Raw genomic sequence first — 15,672 nt, forward strand, 5'->3', positions numbered from 1 at the left:
CAACAGAAGGGACTTGTTGTGACGCAGTGCGGCAACCTCAGCAACCCGTTAAGGAGTTGTCTGTACGACCCAGACAGTCTAGACAGATTCGGGTTGTCACTGTACTTCCTCGCTTGCCCATGATTGACAGTTTACAGACTGTGCAGCAGTATCATGATCTTGTGTCCGGCTCCGTCAGACGACTGGCTTTTAAGAGCTCCCTCAAGTCGTCGCTGTCTGGAGATTTTCAAATGGACTATGGATCTGACCAAGGAACTGGGCCTCCTGGTCAATTTTGAGGAGTCTCAGCTCGTTCCATCCCAGACCATTGTCTCCTTGGGTATGGATCTTCAGAGTCGAGCTTTTCGGACTTGTCCGTCGGCCCCAAGGATCTTCCAAGCCCTAGAATGCATCCAGAGCATGCTGAGAAGGAACCGATGCTTAGTCAGGCAGTGGATGAGTCTAACAGGGACACTTTCATCGCTGGCCCTGTTCATCGAGTTAGGGAGACTCCACCTCCGCCCCCTTCGGTATCATCTAGCTGCTCACTGGATAAAGGACATGACGCTAGAGACGGGCTCAGTTCCTGTTTCCGAAGAGATGAGGTCTACTCTAACGTGGTGGAAGAACAGCATTCTTCTCAAGGAAGGTCTACCTTTGGCTGTTCAGACCTCCGACCACCGTCTCTTCTCGGACGCATCGGACACGGGCTGGGGTGCGACACTGGACGGACAGGAATGCTCGGGAACATGGAATCAGGAGCAAAGGACACTTCACATCTATTGCAAGGAGTTGTTGGCAGTTCATTTGGCCTTGATAAACTTCAAGTCCCTCCAGCTTAACAAGGTGGTGGAGGTGAACTCCGACTACACCACAGCCTTGGCTTACATCTCCAAGCAGGGAGGGACTCATTCGAGGAAGTTGTTCGAGATCGCAAGGGACCTCCTCATTTGGTCAAAAGATCGAAAGCTCACGCTGGTAACGAGACTCATTCAGGGCGATATGAATGTCATGGCAGATCGCCTCAGCCGGAAGGGTCAGGTCTTCCCCACAGAGTGGACCCTTCACAAGAATGTTTGCAGCAGACTTTGGGCCCTGTGGGGTCAGCCAACCATAGATCTATTCGCTACCTCGATGACCAAGAGGCTCCTCTTGTATTGTTCTCCGATTCCAGACCCAGCAGCAGTTCGCGTGGATGCCTTTCTGCTGGATTGGTCCCATCTCAACCTGTATGCATTCCCGCCGTTCAAGATTGTCAACAGGGTACTTCAGAAGTTCGCCTCTCACAAAGGGACACGGCTGACGTTGGTTGCTCCCCTCTGGCCCGCGAGAGAATGGTTCACTGAGGTACTGCAATGGCTGGTCGACGTTCCCAGGACTCTTCCTCCTAGAGTGGACCTTCTGCGTCAACCTCACGTAAAGAAGGTACACCCAACCTCCACGCTCTTCGTCTGACTGCCTTCAGACTATCGAAAGACTCTCAAGAGCTAGAGGCTTTTCGAAGGAGGCAGCCAGAGCGATTGCCAGAGCAAGGACGACATCCACTCTCAGAGTCTATCAGTCTTAATGGGAAGTCTTCCGAAGCTGGTGCAAGGCCAATGCAGTTTTCCTCAACCAGTACCAATGTAACCCAGATTGCTGACTTCCTGTTACATCTAAGGAACGTAAGATCCCTATCAGCTCCTACGATCAAGGGTTACAGAAGTTTGTTGGCAGCGGTTTTCCGCCACAGAGGCTTGGATCTTTCCTCCGACAAAGATCTACAGGACCTCCTTAGGTCTTTTGAGACCTCAAAGGAACGTCGGTTGTCCACTCCAGGCTGGAATCTAGACGTGGTCCTAAGGTTCCTAATGTCATCAGGATTTGAACCGCTCCAATCAGCCTCTTTTAAGGACCTCACATTAAAAACTCTTTTCCTCGTGTGCTTAGCAACAGGTAAAAGAGTAAGTGAGATCCACGCCTTCAGCAGGAACATAGGTTTCACATCTGAAACGGCTACATGTTCCTTGCAGCTCGGTTTTTTGGCTAAAAACGAGCTTCCTTCCCGTCCTTGGCCTAAGTCGTTCGAGATCCCAAGCCTGTCCAACATGGTGGGGAACGAACTGGAGAGAGTACTTTGCCCAGTTAGAGCTCTTAAGTACTATCTAAGAAGGTCAAAACCATTACGAGGACAATCAGAAGCCTTATGGTGTGCTATCAAGAAGCCTTCTCTACCAATGTCTAAGAACTCAGTTTCTTACTACATCAGGCTTCTGATTAGAGAAGCAAATTCTCATCTGAAGGAAGAAGACCTTGCTTTGCTGAAGGTAAGGACACATGAAGTGAGAGCTGTGGCTACTTCAGTGGCCTTCAAACAGAACCGTTCTCTGCAGAGTGTTATGGATGCAATCTATTGGAGAAACAAGTCAGTGTTCGCATCATTCTATCTCAAAGATGTCCAGTCTCTTTACGAGTACTGCTACACCCTGGGTCCATTCGTAGCAACGAATGCAGTAGTAGGCGAGGGCTCAGCCACTACATTCCCATAATCCCATAACTTTTTAACCTTTCTCTTGAATACTTTTTATGGGTTGTACGGTCGGCTAAGAAGCCTTCCACATCCTTGTTGATTTGGCGGGTGGTCAATTCTTTCTTGAGAAGCGCCAAGGTTAAAGGTTGTGATGAGGTCCTTTAGTATGGGTTGCAGCCCTGTATACTTTAGCACCTTTGAGTTGATTCAGCCTCCCAAGAGGAACGCTGCGCTCAGTAAGGAAGACGATCTTATTAAAGGCAGAGTAACGGTTCAAGTCGACTTCCTTACCAGGTACTTATTATTTCATTGTTATTGTGGATAACTGATTATATGAAATATGGGATACTTAGCTATCCTTTAATCTTGTACACTGGTTTTCACCCACCCCCCTGGGTGTGAATCAGCTACATGATTATCGGGTAAGTTTAATATTGAAAAATGTTATTTTTATTAATAAAATAAATTTTTGAATATACTTACCCGATAATCATGATTTAATCGACCCTCCCTTCCTCCCCATAGAGAACCAGTGGACCGAGGAATAATTGAGGAGGTGTCAACAAGAAGTACTTGAGTACCTGGCCACAGGTGGCGCTGGTAAATACACCCCCTTCTAGTATTGTGATAGCTGGCGTATCCCTCCATAGAATTCTGTCGGGCAACGGAGTTGACAGCTACATGATTATCGGGTAAGTATATTCAAAAATTTATTTTATTAATAAAAATAACATTTTTCTTCCAGAGCTGATCTACAGAATGTAAGTACTACGCATGCTATTGCTTCAGTCCATTCATCTATTTATCGAGTATTTAAAGTAAGTAAGTAGCTACTTCACCCTGATATTTTGAAAGCATATTTTGCATACAGCTTTCAGTAAAATAGTAATAGTATTTACGGTGTCTCCGTATCTTGTATTCTTAATACAAAATGTTTGCTGACAGGGATTTTTTGGTAGTTTGAGCTGTAGTAATAAAAAGAGTATATTTTACAGTTTCTTCATAGTTTAAAGCTTGGATTTTTGTGCATATTTTTTTTTTTTTACAGAATACAGGGTATGTATTTTATTGTGATATTTTAGCATTAATTTTTAATGTTTATAATTTTGGTATGGGTGTAACTACATAGGCCTATGCACCAATGATACACATTTTAGGTAAGGTGTTTTCTTCATGAATGACAGTACAGTACAGAGGGCACTACAGTATTGTTCCTAGAAAATCAGAATATATTCCCTCTTATATTGTCAGGTATTTCTCAATTTGTATCCTTAAGTGCTAGTAGATAAGGTGAAAAATTGTCTTTGTATAGATTTATTATTTTCTGCTGGGAACTGCAGCATGTACTGTATATGAGTGTAAATTTTAGTGGATCTTATATGTTAAACAAGAATTATAGCATTGACTAGAGAATAGGATGTTGTTTTTTCATTTAAATACATACAAGAAATTTTATAGGCTGTTATACAGTACTGTATATGGTTTTGACGTGCAGAATTATCATAAAAGGTATGGTCTCATCAGTTGACAGTTTGTGTGTGTCTGCTATACCTTGGAATTTTGTAGACTACATTATTATTTTATTTGGGATGTTTCATAAGGTCAACAGTTGAGAGGTCATCACTATTAATGTACAGACAATTATTTACCTTTAGAAACTTAAGAAGTGTGCTGAAACTTTATTTCTTATGGAAATGAAGTATGAAGTACAGTAGTGTAGAGAATAGGGTTCCCCTGCTGTATGGGACTGGAAAAGCAGCCATCAAAGTAAGTAGTTACCTCTATACAAATCTAGATTTAGTTTGTACAAAATAATTACCTTCATCTATGGTTTTACTTTTTAGTCTCGTGAGTCACTTATATCCTGGCATAAAAGGATCACTGTTTGTTGATGATTTTGCAGTTTATTATAGTGGGTCATCTACTCTACAAGCATTCCAAAAGCTTCAAGTTGCTATTAATGCTGCTTCTCCATGGGCTAATTCTAGGGGGATTCATATTCTCTCCTCAGGAGACCAAAGCCATTCGTTTTACTAGTACTTGGGAAAGAGAAGAGATCCCCATCCTTAAGTGGTTGTATTTTGCTATATGAGGATAGTGTCAAGTTTCCTGAGGTAATTTTGACAAGAAAATGACATTTGGTCCAAATATAAATTGCCTATCCACCTGGGTTAAAAGTCACTAACATCTTGAAAGTCATATCACATTTTGATTGGTGTGCTGATAGAACAATTTTGCATAGAATTTATACATCTTTGTGTCTGAGCAAGTTAGACTATACGTGTTAAGTTAATTTTACTTAAAATTTATAAATTTTTGTGTTTAAGCACGTTAGACTATATGTGTTAAGTATATCGGTCAGCTACTAATAATTTGCTTGCAGAACTTAATGTTGTTCACTATATGGGGCTCTGCATCTGCTCTGGTGCAATCAGAACATTTCCCATTAATAGTCTGTATGTGGATTCTGTCATGCCTCCCTTTTCCATCTGCAGAGAGGAGTGAGTTTGAGGTTTTTAGCTATAATCCTCACTATGAAAAACAATCTTAACAGTATGTTAGGGCTCCTCTAGATTGAGCTCCTAACAGATCTAAGAGTGCCCAAGCCGTTGGAAATAAAACTGAAAAATGTGTTGACAGCACAGATAGCAGAGGCAGGATATCTCATGTCTCCCCATTGGTGTAATCCACCTGTTAAAGTATGTTTTATGGCAGTAGGGAAAATAGCTTACTGTGAAGATAATGAAAAGTGAATTCTTAAATTATGCTGCTCAACATCATGGGAAATATGGTTTTATGGATGGTTCCAAATCGGGTGCAAGAGTTGGAAACGCTTTTGTGGTTGGGGTGGGGGGTGGGGGTGGAGATATTGTTATAAGAAGGAAACTTCCATCCTCAGGTTCATTATTTACTGCTGAGCTGTGTGTAATAATTCTTGCAGTCAGATATGGTTTTAAAAAGTTCTTGTACCATTTTTACGGAATCCAATAGTGTTTTACTTTTGATTAAACAAATTATGCTATCCCATCATTTAGTACAAAAGGTGCAGGACTGGTTAGTACTTCTGTTGGATCCCCGCCTATGGTGGAGTGGATTGGTAAGGCAGCTAAACCCATCCCTCATAAGTATTCTGGACAAAGACCTTGAAAGTAATATACTGTACTGTACATCATCACTGTAAGAATAAGTGGCAGACTCTATGTTCTGAACTGACCACCAATACAAAATTGAAACAAATCCATCCTTCAGTGAATAAATGGTCATCTTGTAAATCCATTAGGAGGAGGGATAAAATTTTTTTAACCAGGCTTAATATTGGCCATACACATGCAACCTACAGTTATTTAATGAGTGGGGAAGGGAGGCTGGCCCTCTTTGTAATACCTGTTAATACCTGACAGGTGAAAATTGATACTAAACTTATTTTAGTCGATTGTCTTGTTTTTAATCTTCAGAGGACACATTCACTCCTGGAGAAACCTTTAAGAGATATACTCTACTAAGGGAAAATTGTAATTCCTTGAACCTGGAAAAATTTATACAGAGTATTGGGTATTATCACCAGCTTTTATTAATTTTGATAATTTATTTAATCTTTATAATTCCTTCTTATTTCATATTTAGATGTTATACAGAAAGAGGTGTGATTGATTTTATAAGTTTAAATAATACCAAATGGTGTGAGTGAATGGATACAATTGGTTTATTTGTATCATATAATGTTGAATGGCCTTGATGTCACAGTTCTTTACTTGAGGCAAAATTTTATAATGTTGAATGGCCTTGATGTCACAGTTCTTTACTTGAGGCAAAATTTTATTTGTTCCGTAACTGAAATACAAACCACGCTATTTACATGGGGTAATTACTTCGGCGTAGCTGAAATGACGAGCCATAAGAATTTTAACGAGGGGTTACTGCCCCTCCACTAGTTAGCGGGGGGATAGGGAGGGTAGCACCCCCCTCACACACAGTGAGTGCTTCACTTTACTTTTGGCTCGGAGAGACGACAGACCTGTCTGCGCTCTCCTCCGTTTTTGATTGCTATAATCTGTTTTGCTTTTCTTTCAGTGTGTGTTTGAAGTTGGCCTCTATTCTTTCATCATGCGTATGTGCCCTGGACAAGTCGGCTGCCCTTGTGGTACCTTTATGTCGGCCTTGGACACCGATCCTCACTCCTTATGCCCTCAGTGTAGGAGCCAACGGTGTGATAGGTCTAATGTATATATCGAGTGTAGGGAGTGGTCTACCTCCCAGTGGGAGAGGTTTCCCCGGCGATGCAAGAAGAAGGCTAAAAGGGATATTTCTTCTTCAGAGGTTCCTTTGAAGAGAGAAAATCCCAAGGCGACTTCTTCCGTAGCCCTTTCCTCCTCTGAAGCTCCCACTCGAGCGGTCTCTCCCGAGAGGCCGGCGAGTGGTAGGGTAGACCGTATTGCTGCTGACCAATCCGGGGGTGCCGGAGAGGTAGTTGCCTCCCATAGTGAGGCAGCTGCCCCTCCTCCCTCGGAGGAGGATTTAAATATTGATTTTCCTGTTAATAATAATGATTTATTACAGCTTTGGGCTTCCTTGGGGCTTCAGGGTTCGCCCTCCAGGGAAGCCCTGTTTGACAAGATCAAACTGTGTGCGGCTGTTAAACAATCGCCGACGACAGCAGAGATAGATCCTCTGTCGGTCGTTGACGTTGTCGTGACGGAGGCATCGAGTCGTTCTGCTCAAACTCCTGTGCCTGTTGTTGCTGAGGTAGCTGAAGGCTTAGGTTCCCCCTCCGAACATCCTTCGATGGAGGAACTAAGTCCTACGGTCTCTTCTGCCGGCGATTCTCACCCCCCCCCCCCCCGGGGTGAGTTCATTAACAGAGACTCCTCTGCGGAGGCCCTACGAAGGTCAGAGTTCTGATCCAACGGCCCCTTGTGGGCGTATATGGCAGAAGGATCGCCCTCCCCTTCGCCGTAGAGGCCTTCCTTCTCCTCACAAGGGAGTTAGGAGGCGCCTCTTCGGCTCGTCATCCCCGCAGTCCTCTGCGGAGGAGACAACTCACCGATCACCGTCCTGCCAGGTACCACCTTAGACCTCTCCAGGGATCGTTCGCGATCCCCGTCGGAGGATGGTCGTCCTTCGGGACTTTGTATCCAGTCACCCTCCAGACATGCTGTCCTGCCATCTCCTTTCAAGGAGGATGCACGCCACGTGCCATCTAAACCTGTCATTGCGCAGGCACCGGTCCCTTCGGGGCAAAAGGGCAATGAGCGCAAAACTGTGCATCATACCCTTGCGCGCCAGGTTATACCTGCTCGCCCTCCTGCTGTTGCCGCTGACCCTGATTTAGCGCCACGGCGCTCACCTGCCTGCGTGCGCGCAAATGTTCCAGTTAAACGCCAGGGTTCCCCTGCGCGCCCAAAGCCATCGGCGCGCCTGCGCCCATCAGCTGTTCCTGAGATAGCCCACCTGCACACACGCGCTCGCCTGCGCACACGTGCCCGGCAGTTCCTGACAAACGCGCAGTCCAAGAGGCACCTAAGTTATCGCACAGGCGCTCACAGGTGTCTCTAGATGACAAACGCGCGGTCCAAGAGGCACGTAAGTTAGCGCACAGGCGCTCACAGGTGTCTCTAGACCCCCAACACTCTTATACTACTAAGAGTGATGCGCGCCAACCTCGCCCTGTTCCTGTTGTAGCGCAAACGCGCTCGCCAACGCACCAGCGCGCTTCTACATCACAGCGCGCAGTCCAGGAGGTTCCCAAGATAGCGCATGGGCGTTCACGGGTTCCCCTGGACTCTCTGCTAACGGCGCACAATATAAAAACTGCGCACAATGTTCCAGTAGCACGCGAGGTTCCAGCTGCGCGCCCAGTTCCAGTCGCGCGCGACGCGCGCCCATCCCAACAGCGCACACCCACATGGCCAGTTCCTGCTGCGCGGCCTGCGCGTCCATCGCAACAACACACACCTGTGCGCCCACATCCTGATGCGCGCCATGCGCGCCCGGCTATCTCACGATCGCCTAAGGCAGCTGCACAACCTGCACACCTCTCGCCTGCGCACCAATGCGCGAAATCGCCCTCGCGCTATCGCCAGGCGGCGCAATCGCGCCCACGCCCGGTCGTTACAGACACACGCCAGCATGCTACCGCGCACTCGTGCTCATCAGTAGCCCATCAGCCCACTGCGTGCCCTCGCATCCAGCCTTCTACCCCTCCTCATAAGATAGCTCTTGTGCGCCAAACGCCCTCGCCATCTCCTACACGCGCCCGCGCGCCCTCAACCTCGCGCGCCCACGCCCACGCCCACACTCACGCGCGTGCGTGCGAGTGCGAATATCCTGCTACGCATAATTCATTTACGTGCGATCCAGATCAGGGCTTTTCACGCAATCACCAGCGTGATCGGCGCAACGATCGCCAACGCGATGACGCCCGAGTTACATCTGGGGTACGGGCGAACAGGTCAACATCGCGCTCCCCTCCCCGCAAGCGCAGAACAGCGCGCTCGCCGGAGGAGGGGAGGTTTCCAGACAGGTCGAAGGATCTTTCTTCTTCCTTCATTGCAGATTCTCAACAGGCGAACGCTCATGTGTTGACTCCTCCAAGGGATCGAACGATCCCCTTCCCTCCAACAGCCCTGGTTTGGTACCATTGTCAGAGCACTTAAGCAGGCAATGAAGCCTGTGCTTTCTGACATGGGTCACAAATTAGTGGCAACTTCCTCCCCCCTGAAGAGGAAGAGAGGAGTCCCAGACGTGGTAACTTCTCCAAGGACTATCCTGTCCCCTCGCAAGTCCTTACGTAAGGCTCCTACCCCACCTCAGACTTTCTCTCCCTCCTCTGCGGATGAGTATTACCCATCCTCAGGAGAGCCGGAAGATCCGGTCCGTTCCCCCATCGCACCAATGGGGGAAACTCTGCTGCTTCCTGAGAAGTCCCCTCGGGTAGAGGTGGCAAAGGCCTTACATCCTTCATTGCTGGAGTCCTGCATCCCTCCTAGGAGGGAGCCGAACGACTCGAAGACTGTTCCCAAGTCTTCTGCAAGGATAGACCTTTGGAGAACGTCCGCGAGTCTCCCCAGGAAGAGCCTCTGGGGACGGGAGACTTCGCTGCCAGTCCGTCAGGAGGAGAGCACCAAGAGTCAGAACATGCGTTCTGGCAAGTCCTGACCCTCATGAGGAACCTCAATGGGATCCCAGACCCAGAGACTCCTCCTCGTGAAGGGAAGGATACGGTCCTGGACCGAATCTACGGCACCCAGAAACCCTCTAGGGCCAGTGCAGCTTTGCCCTGGTCTCAGGGGATGAAGAGTGCCAGAGACAAGGTCGAGGGCCAGCTCTCTGAGCTTGCTGCCTCTAATAGATCCAGTGCCGGTAACAAGCTCCTTCCTCCTCGAGTACATCAGAGGAGGTACTTTGAAATCCTAGAGGAGACTTGTTTAAGTCTTCCAGTACACCATTTGGTGGAAGAACTCCCTCTTGAGAGAGACTCCAACCGGCAAGTGTCCTATTCTGCAACTGAGATCCTAAGCCAGGAGAAAGTTGCGAAGTGTGCCATGCAGGCAACTTCGTGGCTGGACATCTGGCTGGGATCTCTGGGCATCCTGGTATGTTCTGAGGACCTGTCCAAAGAAAGTACCAGGAAGGCACTGGAGACATTCTTACTCTCAGGCACGCGAACCATCGAGTTTCTGGCCCATCAAGTCTCGAGCTTGTGGGCCAACACGATTCTCAAGCGTCGGGACGCAGTGGCTGAGAGGTTCCACCAGAAAGTCCCCAGTTCTGATGTTAGCAGGCTCAGACACTCATCCGTTCTCGGTAAGAGCTTGTTTGAGCCAAAGGACGTGGAGCTAGCCTCTGAAAGGTGGAGAAAGTCCAATCAGGACTCCCTCATCCACAAGGCCCTGACATCGAGGCCTTACAAATCTCCAGCAGCTCAGCAACCCTGTCCAGCTAAGGACACTAGGAAGACAACGACAGCGAAGCAGATGGTGTCTAAGCCCTTTCCTGCCAAGGGCAGAAGGGGCAAGAAGTCCTCCAGGGAAGGAAGTAAGAATCCTAGAGGGAACGGCCGAGGCCGTGAATGCTAGGATTGACAGTCCCCCTGCATGTCCACCAGCGGGGGGATGCTTACAAAGTTGCGCGACAAAGTGGCAGCAACTCGGGGCAGATACCTGGACGATTTCCGTAATCAGTCAGGGTTATCGCGTCCTGTTCATCTCATGTCTACCTCCCCTGACAGCAAATCCAGTGTTATTGAGCTCCCTTACCATGGGATAGGTAAAGGGACAGGCCCTCCGGGCAGAAGTCCAGACCATGTTGAAAAAGGACGCTCTCCAAGAGGTTGTCGACGGGTCCCCAGGCTTCTACAGTCGACTCTTTCTTGTGAAAAAGGCGTCTGGAGGCTGGAGACCAGTCATCGACCTCTCGACACTGAACGGGTTTGTCAAACAGACTCCGTTCAGTATGGAGACATTAGTGAGACCACAAGACTTCATGTGCACACTGGACCTGAAGGACGCGTACTTCCAGATCCCAGTCCATCCGTCTTCAAGGAAGTACTTAAGATTTTGCCTAGACGACAAGATCTACCAGTTCAAGGTGCTGTGTTTCGGTCTCTCCACAGCACCCCAAGTGTTCACCAAGGTGTTCACCCTGATTTCATCATGGACTCACAGGATCGGCATCCGTCTCCTCCGTTATCTGGACGACTGGCTGATCCTAGCAGACTCGAAGGCAACCCTTCTTCACCACCGAGACAAGCTTCTCGAACTTTGCCAAGATCTAGGGATCATGGTAAACCTCGAGAATTCCTCTCTGCAGCCCTCTCAGAGACTGGTATACCTAGGCATGGTCATAGACACCAATCTCCACAGAGCCTTCCCATCAGACGACAGGATAGCAAGGCTGAGGAAGGTCGCGAGACCTTTCCTCAATCGAGAAGAACTTCCAGCCCAAACGTGGTTACTTCTCCTCGGCCATCTCTCCTCCCTGGCCTGTCTGGTTCCCAACAGTCGCCTCAGAATGAGATCTCTCCAGTGGCAACTCAAGTCCCGGTGGAATCAAGGACACGATTCCCCGGACACCCTGATCCCTATGGGACAACCAGAACAGACGGATCTCCAGTGGTGGGTGGCAGACGAGAACCTACGAAAGGGAGTGGATCTTCTCGTCCTCCCCCCGGACTTGATGTTGTTTTTGGACGCATCAAAGAAAGGGTGGGGGGCCCACGTTCTGAACCACAGGACCTCAGGCCTGTGGTCAGAATCAGAAAAGTACCTTCACATAAACCTGCTAGAAATGAAGGCCGTGTTCCTGGCACTTCAGAAGTTCCACCAAGTCCTGGCGGGCCACTCTGTGGTAGTGATGAGCGACAACACCACAGTGGTGGCTTATATCAACAAGCAGGGAGGTACCTTTTCAGGACAGCTATCCCATCTTGCAGTAGAGATACTGAGATGGTCCGAAGTCCACTTGATCACACTAGCAGCTCGCTTCATTCCGGGCAAAAGGAATGTGCTCGCCAACAGTCTGAGCAGAGCGACACAGATAGTGAGTACAGAGTGGTCTTTGGATCCTCAAGTAGCCAACAAAGTCCTGACTTTGTGGGGTTCCCCGACTGTGGACCTGTTCGCTACAGCGCTGAACCACAAGCTCCGGCTGTACTGCTCCCCAGTCCCGGTTCCCAAGGCTCTCTGGCAAGATGCCTTCCAACAACGGTGGGACAACATCGATGTGTACGCCTTTCCCCCAATCTGTCTGATCTGTCTGATGAGGAGAGTACTCAACAAGACCAGAATATCAGTCAACCTTTCAATGACCCTCATAGCTCCGCTATGGCATCACGCAGAATGGTTCCTGGACCTTCTGCAACTCTTATGGAGCCTCCAAGGGAACTCCCTCCATGTCACGAGCTACTCAAACAACCACATGCCAACATCTTCCACAAAGCCGTAGCTTCGCTTTGACTTCACGCCTGGAGACTATCCAGCATCTCCTCAAAGAGAGAGGATTTTCGCAACAAGTTGCGAACAGGATGTCTGGACACCTGCGCAAGTCATCCGCAGGGGTCTACCAGGCGAAGTGGCGAGTTTTCTGTGGTTGGTGTCGTGGAAGGGGTATCTCTCCACTCGATGCCACTATTCCAGCAATAGTGGAGTTCCCCGTGTATTTGCGGAAGGAAATGCTCCTTTCAGTCTAGGCAGTGGAAGGCTATTGCTCAGCCTTAAGTCTTGCCTTCAGGCTCAAAGGAATGGACATTTCTTCCTTGCTGGAACTTTCTCTTCTCATACGAAGCTATGAACTTACCTGCCCTCAGTCGGAAGTGAGACCCCCTCCTTGGAACGTGGTTCGAGTTCTCAGGTCTCTAAAGAGACCTCCCTACGAACCACTATGCCAGGCTTCAGATCGCCACCTTACTTGGAAGACGGTGTTCCTGCTAGCTTTGGCCTCGGCCAAGCGAGTCAGCGAACTACATGGTCTCTCATACGACATCGCCCATTCAAGGGGATGGGGGGAGGTAACGTTCAGGTTCATCCCTGAGTTTGTTGCCAAGACTCAGAACCCGGGAGTGCCGGACCCTCGGTTCGACTCTTTCCAGGTTTCGAGTCTCCGTTCTGTAACAGATGACCCAGACCATCTGCTACTTTGCCCAGTAAGGAGTCTGAGGTTGTATCTTAAGAGAACAGCTGCAGATCGTCCCCAGGTTCAAGCCTTGTTCGTGAGCACTGGGAAAACGAAGAGAAGGGTCACCAGGAATACCATCTCAGCCTGGATTTGCAAGGTAATACACCTGGCCTTGAATCCTGACCCTTCTCCGTCACGTCGCCCTAGAGCGCATGATGTTAGGGGCATAGCTACGTCCCTGGCCTTCAAGAAGAATTATTCAGTGACACAGGTCCTGCAAGCTGGGGTGTGGAAGCGTCAGACCACCTTCACAGCCCACTACTTGCAAGACCTGACCCACAGGAGGCTCGATACATTTTCTATCGGCTCTGTGGTAGCTGCACAACAGCTGGTCTAAACCTCAGGCTCCTTAATGGACAAGTAGCAGAAGGTTGAGGGCATTGTTACCCGGTTTTAGTCTGCATGAATAAAAAGGTATGTCTGGCCCTTATTCTTTTCTTCATCCTCTCCTCCCTTGGAGAAAGCAGCATCGTGGGTTCTCTTCACAGCTGACCTCAAACCACTGCAGGTAAACCATGCTTCCTTGTGTTCCTAGTATTAAGTGTAATACTGTCATGTCCCCATACCCTGACGAGGTGGTATTGGGAGAGTTGTAGCCTAGATTTCCATCTGAGGAACTCCAGGTCAACTTCCCAGGACGAGTCACTTTTCACCTTCGCACACACCTTACGTAGGCCGCAGCAGTTTCACAGCCGCTAGCGAGGAGCAGGGATTCCCTATTGTCTGAGTACGTAAACACTCGAATATGAAATCTCCGGGCAAGCCAAAGCCAGTATGGCAGGGACTTGCCACCCTTCCCAAGGGTTAAGTCACCCCATGTAAATAGTGTGGTTTGTATTTCAGTTACGGAACAAATGACAAATTCGTAGATAATTTGTATTTTTCCTAACTATACAAACCTTAGCTATTTACACATATTTGCCCTCCAGCCCTGTCCCCCGGGATAAGTCTTACCTCTAAGTAAAGTAAAGCACTCACTGTGTGTGTGAGGGGGGAGGGATAGCAAGCTATCCCTCCCTACCCCCCGCTAACTAGCGGAGGGGTAGTAAACCCTCGTTAAAATTCTTATGGCTCATCATTTCAGCTACGCCGAAGTAATTACCCCATGTAAATAGCTAAGGTTTGTATAGTTAGGAAAAATACAAATTATCTACGAATTTGTCATATTCCTATCCTATTCTGCTACCTAGGGCAATGTCACTGTCCCTTGCCTCTGCCATTCATGAGTGGCCTTTGAAGGAGTCAACATTTTCTCTTCGGTAGCATTGTCTATGGTTATGAGAAGCTTTGAGCAAGCTAGCCGCAGGTCGTAGTTATACCACTCTCGTGCAACATTTCATAAGTCGTGCGTTCCCTTAAAGGGGCCCCTTACAGACTGCAGAGTCAAGCCTCTGACAGAGGCTTAACCATTAAGACAGCCTTTTTGCTTGGCCTAGCCTCTGTTAATAGGGTCAATGAGTTTCATGGTCTTTCCTACGACATTGCCCATTCAAGGGGATGGGGGCAGGTTTCGTTCAACTTCATCCCCGAGTTCGTTGCGGAGACTCAAAATCCAGCTGTTTTGGACCGTAGATTCACATCCTGACAGATTTAGTTTGGGAAGTAACCATCGATCCTGACTGTCTACTTTGTCCTGTGAGAGCTCTGAGATGTTATCTCAAACTCACAAGAAAAGCTCGCCTGCATCCAAAACTCCTTTTTAAATATGCAACTTCCTTGGTAGTTAATATATATAGCTTAAATCCCGCGTTTCGACGCGGCACGACAGAAATTCAAATTCGTGGCAATCGCCGCCATGACAGTAGGTGGTCATACATGAGCGCCATCACTTGTAGGTTATCAGAACCATTCCCAACATCTTCAGAAATTCTCTGTCATTGATCGAGTCAACACCTCGGGAATTCGTTTCAAGGATATATTACTTTATTCTACAATTTGGTGAAGTACCTTTTGTCTGATTATTGTTAATAGCTTTCGCTGCCTTTCAACTATCGAAGATAGGATAGTTTTTTGCTGGTCCAACTTGGACAGTTTAATTGAACTTGATTTTCAAGCAAATATGTCCAGACCCAGTAATGGCTCTTCTGTTGTTAAACTTTAGGTGTTGGGCTAGACCAGCTTTCGAGCTGCTCTTAATTCCCGCACTGTAATTAGCAGGGAGCATGTATGTATTTGTTTTCGTTCCTTGTTCGTACATTGAGGGATCAAAGATTTTTTCCCTCTACCTTGTTAACCAACAACTCTTAAAAGTTATAATGGAAGGAAGACTTTTTCTACATTAAACATTGTGATGTCACTATTTTGTAACGTAACTCTTAGCAGAGCGGAATGTAATTACCTTGAAGGAATTCAGTCCGCCATCGTGATGACGTCACAATCCTGTGACGTAATCTGCTTAGTATGACTTGCATTATGTGAATTATTTTTTTTTTCTTGCAAGAAATTTTTAAAATATTAGCTCTCTAAGCATAAGTATGTTTATAATGTTGGGAAATATATTATTTTCAAGTATA

General features: G+C 47.7%; 1 protein-coding gene across 1 annotated transcript in view; it reads left to right on the plus strand.

The window, feature by feature from the left end:
• Positions 1-15,672, plus strand: part of LOC137657895 (uncharacterized) — a 148,597-nt gene that overhangs the window by 42,105 nt on the left and 90,820 nt on the right. The window contains exon 2 of the mRNA XM_068392525.1: positions 3,234-3,249. Coding sequence (XP_068248626.1) covers positions 3,248-3,249 — 2 coding nt within the window. The 5' untranslated portion in view covers positions 3,234-3,247. The remainder of the gene's footprint in view (positions 1-3,233; positions 3,250-15,672) is intronic.

Source organism: Palaemon carinicauda, chromosome 18, assembly GCF_036898095.1.
Source record: "Palaemon carinicauda isolate YSFRI2023 chromosome 18, ASM3689809v2, whole genome shotgun sequence".
NCBI classification, from domain to species: domain Eukaryota; kingdom Metazoa; phylum Arthropoda; class Malacostraca; order Decapoda; family Palaemonidae; genus Palaemon; species Palaemon carinicauda.